Below are 6,199 nucleotides of genomic sequence, written 5' to 3' on the forward strand. Positions count from 1 at the left end.
AGTGAGAGAGAGGCATGGACATATATACACTACCAAATGTAAGGTAGATAGCTAGTGGGAAGCAGCCGCATGGCACAGGGAGACCAGCTCGGTGCTTTGTGACCGCCTGGAGGGGTGGGATAGGGAGGGTGGGAGGGAGGGAGACGCAAGAGGGAAGAGATATGGGAACATATGTATATGTATAACTGATTCACTTTGTTATAAAGCAGAAACTAACACACCATTGTAAAGCAATTATACTCTAATAAGGATGTAAAAAAAAAAGAAAAAGGCAAAAGTATCACAATTTATGATTAGATTATTTATTCAATAGAATTTTAGACCTTCCAATATGCATTCATCTACATATCTCTAAAGAATATCATGATTCCCTCGTATAAACATCCATGTCATTGTCTTCTTTTTTCCCCCAACATCTTTATTGGAGTATAATTGCTCTACAACGGTGTGTTAGCTTCTGCTGTATAACAAAGTGAATCAGCCATACATATACACGTATCCCCATATCTCCTCCCTCTTGCGTCTCCCTCCAACCCTCCCTATCCCACCCCTCTAGGCGGTCACAAGGCACCGAGCTGATCTCCCTGTGCTATGCAGCTGCTTCCCACCAGTCATCCATTCTACATTTGGTAGTGTATATATGTCCATGCCACTCTCTCATCTCGTCCCAGCCCACCCCTCCCCCTCTCCATGTCCTCAAGTCCACTCTCCGCATTTGTGTCTTTATTCCTGTTCTGCCCCTAGGTTCTTCAGAACGCTTTTCTTTATTTTTTAGATTCCATATATATGTGTTAGCATACGGTATTTGGTTTACTCTTAAGGGAAGTATACAACCTTACCTGTCTGGGTTTTTTCTGCAATGATATGCTATTTGTTTGATATTCCATATTCTTCAGTAATGACACAGTTTTGTGATATGATATATATCTTATAATCTTACCAAGATTCCAAAATGTAAAAAGCAGGAAAAAATAAATAAGAGCAATTTTTAAGAGAATAAAAGCCTTTGGCCTTCTAATGAATTTTTAAGTGGCACATCTTAAAGCAGAAAATAAATTAAGCTGGAAAAAGAAAAACAGAAGTAGGCAGAGAACTATTTTGAAAATCCAAAAATTGCACCTTCTGAGCATATAAAATGGCTCAACAAGGCTACTTATTAAACAATTAACTCATTCTTTAAACTATAATGTGTTTTATTTGTAAACCAGTATCATTTTTATTTTAACATACACTTCCAAATATACCCAGGAGTCATTTTTGGAAAATAATTAGTCCTAAAAAACAAAAAAGGAGTAGGCTGTATTACTACTGACCTAAGGTGGCTCTGTGATTTTATTAAAAATTAAATACTCTTTAGAGGCATTATTCAGTAAAATATTAAAAATATACTTTTTCCAAAGTTATTTACAATGTATTTCCACATCACAGACTTACTGGACACTTGAATTTGCAGTGAAATATCTGTTACCCTTTCTTCCTTGATTAACCGTTGCTCTAACTGCGACATGCTGCATTAATTTTTAAGGCTTTTAAAGTGGAAATTACAATGCCTGCTGTGATAATAATACTACCCTAACTGTGGCAATCACTTTAAAACTACTTCTTTGCTTATCATTAGCAATGCTAAGTGATAAAAATAATTATATTAAGAGTATTCTGGGAAATGAGTGTTTAACAATTTTTAATATTCTGAACAGCTCAATCTAGATAACTCTCAGTACCATGGATTAGGATACTGTCTGATGGCATGGACCCTTCTAAATTTCCTCTAATTAAGTAAAATCCCCAGATGGTTCTCAATCAATCAATCCCCCCAACCACTCTTCTCTCTAGCTACCTCCCTTACAGCCAGGCTCATTGAACCAGCTGCCAAACCAGGCTGACAACAGAATAATCAAGGTAGAGCAATTTCCTGGGACCAAATCCATTCAGATTCAAGCCTGAAAGGCTTAGAGCTGCTTTACCTTGGGGCAACTAGTCATCCAGTAAGTGTCAGATGGGTTAAAGTGAAAAGCACTCCACAATGAGTGCAAAGTTATCACTTCCTCCATCTTTTATATGTCTAAGAAATTCATACGTAAAAACGAAAGCATCTTTTCCATGACAGCTCATCTGTCATGAAATAAGCATCTGTCACTCTTAAGTGCTGACAATTGATTTTATAAATATAATTGCCCTACATTTTGCTTTCTTTTGAAAGAAAGTCGACTTATCCAAATGACTATTCTTCTGGAACATTCAGAGTTCTTGACAAGTGACAAATGACAAAGCAGAAGTGATAAACCAAGACTAAACATGGATAAAAATCAATCATGAGTTTCCTGCTTATTACCTTAGGAACATCTGGGTTTAATTCAATGCAAAGATACAGTTGAGAATCAACATAGGAGCATAAAATCCATTTAAAGTAACTAATTATACAAGAGAAAAGATGATGTGAAATGCATACACAGATCAATGAAATGCTCTTTGTTGCTATCAAAGAGGCACAAAAGTCTTAAAGAGGTTTGAGATCTGATAATACTGTCAGCGAGATTATCAATGTCACTCACTTAACTTATAGAAGCTGCCAGAAAATGCTCCAGTAGTAACGGCTGCATTTTAAACGCTTCTTTCTAACCAATACTTAAGTTGAAATATACAACTAAATAAGATTTTAAAATGAATGCATTGGGGAAAAGGCATGTGATATTAAGGAAGGTTTTGTGATTGTCTGCCATTTGGATATTAAAGAATAATTTCAAATTAGGGAACTAAAAGCTATACTGGAGGAGGAGAGTGGATCTACTTCAAGCGTAAACTCTGAAAAGACACAGAATGTGTTAAAAGATTACAAAGGCTTTAAAAAGGCTTCAAAAACTAAGTTACCTTTTACCTTGAAATAGTCTAGACATAAAGACTCTTCTATCAAGGACATCTTGATAGGTTATATGCACAGCATAGCATTCAAATGTTTGTTCAAAGGACATATGAATGAATGGTTGGTCACAGCAAAAATCAGTCCTCAGAAATTTGGTTTTTCTACCTGATTATTCTTGTCTGTCAGTTGATCAAGAGTTTCAGATTGTTTCTCCAGTGCTCGCTCTAACTTCTTATGCTTAAGCTTCCACTGCCTAATGGACTCCTGAGCTTTCAGCTTCAGCTCTTCTCTCCTCTCCTCTGCTTCCTGTCTCAGGGCCTCCGACTGCTGGAACTCAAGGAGGTACTGCTCGGCCTGCTTGGTTGCATCCTCAGCATGCTGAGTCAGCTTTGAGATCTGGAGGTCAGCGCACTTATGTCTGGCGTCACATGTCTCAAAGTGATTCTGGATCTCCTTCAGTTCATCCAACATCTCTAGTTGCTGTTTCTCCCTGTTCTCCAATTCACAGGTTAAATTCTAGGAAGAAAGCATGTGAGATATCAGGAACACGTTCTTGTCAAAATTAGATGCATAACATATCATCAAACAAGAATCACTAACGTCACTAAATTAGCAATCAATCTAGAAAATATGATCTTTTTCCATGTATTTTATGATCACATTAGTTGAGAATAATTTTTTATAAAAATATTTTCTTTTTTAGACTACTTCATTATCCAAAAAGGAAAAATATTTTTTTTCCAATTGACTGTCACTAAAATAGAAGGTCTTGCTGATGAGAAAAACAATGTGCATTACTTTAGTAAAAACCTAGTGTTTTGTACAACTGAAGAAACGTCAATGTTTTAAAATTTGTCAGATATCAGAGCAATTATATGCAATCATACGTAATGCTTCACTTTTTGGCAGCACCTAAAATTTTGTTATAATAAAATAAACATCTGTAACAAAAAATGAGCATTGATGATAGAAACATCAGTAATAGATAACACTGTATGTGAAAGTCCATTTAAAAGACTCTCAATAAAGTATTTATAGATAGGTTATTTCCAGGTAAATCAACATAATGTTGTAAGTTGTTGAACTTACCTCGAGCTTATATAAATCACTGCAGGATAGATTTTTAAATAAATTTATGTGGAATACATACCTAATCAAGAAAAGAACCTAACTTCTTTTTTTTAAGAACCTAAACTCTTAAAAGCTAGCTTCCCCAAACCAAAAGTGGTCAATAATACATTTGGAACTTAATCATCATGATTCATACATATTTTTAATCTGAGAAGAATGGGCAAAGATGGATTGTTAACTTCAAAAGTGAGAGGACATTATATAACATTCTATACAAATAAAAAAATGAATATAATCATTAACATTAAGTCACTCTTGTAAAACTCTGGGAGTGACAAGTTCAAATACAAGTGCTTCCAATGTATCCCATAAGCTGTACCTCCTGAGCCTTAGTTTCCAAATACCTGTGGTTACAACGGTGACATGAAAATGTCATGTGTCCAAGTAAGACTAGGTTCAGAAGGCTAAGATGATGCTGCAAGCTGGACAAACAATAAATATCATCTACACTGTCCTGAAGCACCTACAAACAGAGACTGGAAACATTTAAAAACCTCCTATGACTCTAACAGCAGAATGTTCAGTTCCAGATTCATCATCCCTGAACTGTGGCTCAAATAAAGTTAAATTTCTCTCATGATTAAAGTCATGGTGTGACATTATGGCAATAACATAAAAATAATGCCTCGAAAACAAGAGGTTTGCATTTGCTCAGTTTGCTAAATTCAATGCAGCCTGGAAGAGATGAGTCACTCCTTTATCCATCCAAACAAAATAGTAAATTGAGAACTGTGCACTTGTTTGTGTGGAAAATTCTAAAATGAGATCAGAAAACCCTAGTGATGGTGGTTTACCCCTTTGCCCTTATCTAAAAGTTTTACCACTATGCCAGAAATCAGCTTTATTAACAAGCAGTAGTCAAGTGGTTTCCAGATCAACAGAGAGACACCATTTTTTTCCCCACAACAAAGACTTGGGAGACTGGTTTCACTTGCTATGTGTTAGGCAGATAATTTACAGAAAGGTTAATAAGATCTGGCTACAACACCAAAGAAGATAACAATCTAACTGTGGAGATATTCAGACTATCAGTTAAATTACAAGAGTGGATAGTACAAGGTGATGACGGACAGCTACTTGAACGGGTCTATATTCTACAGCGTGGCTGGGGAGGGTCTCTCTTAGGAGGTGACATATGAGCTGAGATCTAAATGAGAAGGAGCTGGCAATAATAACAACAACAACTACTACTACTACTACTACTAAAGTTTATTAAGCAGTTAAATTGTGCAAGGGATAGTGCAAATGCTTTATATGAATTACCTCATTCAATGCCACCACAAAACTAAAGGCACTCTTACTATCTTGGTTTTACTGAAAGGTAATGAACACTTGGAACCTGCGCAAGTTCACATACCTAACAAGTGAAAGCGCAGGATTCAGACCCAGATAGTCCACTCCAGAGCCCATGTTTTCAACTCTTTACTAAGCTTTCAGATTCCCAGAGGACCCCAACTCCATGCCTCTTAGGTCACCCACTCCCATAGTCCTATCCTAGGGTTTTTTTCAGAACTGTCACCTTTGAAACAAAAGGTATGTCCAACCCCACCCCTCCCCATCAGGCCTCTGGCTTTAATCTACCAATCTTCCCAGTTCCCTTTTCTTCTCCTTTTCTTCTGATACATCTGTTCCTCATTGTCAAGAGGATGACCATTCCCTTGATACCCCTTTTGCTGATTTTAAATTCCAGGCTCTTTAACCTAATTTTCTTAATTTCACTTTAGCCACTCCCTTGCTCACATCTCAAACTCCCTTTAAAAACTGTTCATCTACTGAACTTGAACAGCAAAACCACCAACTCTGGAGGAACTACAAAAATCTCCTATTTCCTATATCAGGTTACTCAGTCCTCCAAGGAAAATCACACATGAGTAACAGGTGATGTGATGGGACACTGAAAGCCATCCTCAGTGCCCAGAAATTCTTCTGCAGGCCCCCACCCAGTCCACTGTACTATCTCTGTAGTAGGATATAACATAGCTCCCCCGTGAGAAATGAAATTGAGGCTATTAGGCAGGACACCTCCCAAATTTCCTACATGTACCATCCTGAATCTAATCCAATGGTTAGTCTCTCCTCCTCTCTAGGCTCTGAGGAAAAGGGATCTTTTAGAGAAACTAGCCTACCTTTGCTATTTCCTTCCACATCCATCAAGGGATTCACTATACCAATTATGTCCTCTCCTTCATGTACTGAACCTCTCTTTCC

At 37.1% G+C, this 6,199-nt stretch overlaps 1 protein-coding gene across 1 annotated transcript in view; it reads right to left on the reverse strand.

Moving 5' to 3' along the window:
• Window positions 1-6,199, reverse strand: part of CEP128 (centrosomal protein 128) — a gene marked incomplete at its 3' end in the record, with an annotated part of 210,477 nt that overhangs the window by 72,137 nt on the left and 132,141 nt on the right. The window contains exon 13 of the mRNA XM_007470471.1: window positions 3,026-3,376. Within this exon, the coding sequence (XP_007470533.1) occupies window positions 3,026-3,376 (351 nt within the window). The remainder of the gene's footprint in view (window positions 1-3,025; window positions 3,377-6,199) is intronic.

Source organism: Lipotes vexillifer, unplaced genomic scaffold (assembly GCF_000442215.2).
Source record: "Lipotes vexillifer unplaced genomic scaffold, Lipotes_vexillifer_v1.1 scaffold841, whole genome shotgun sequence".
NCBI lineage: Eukaryota > Metazoa > Chordata > Mammalia > Artiodactyla > Lipotidae > Lipotes > Lipotes vexillifer.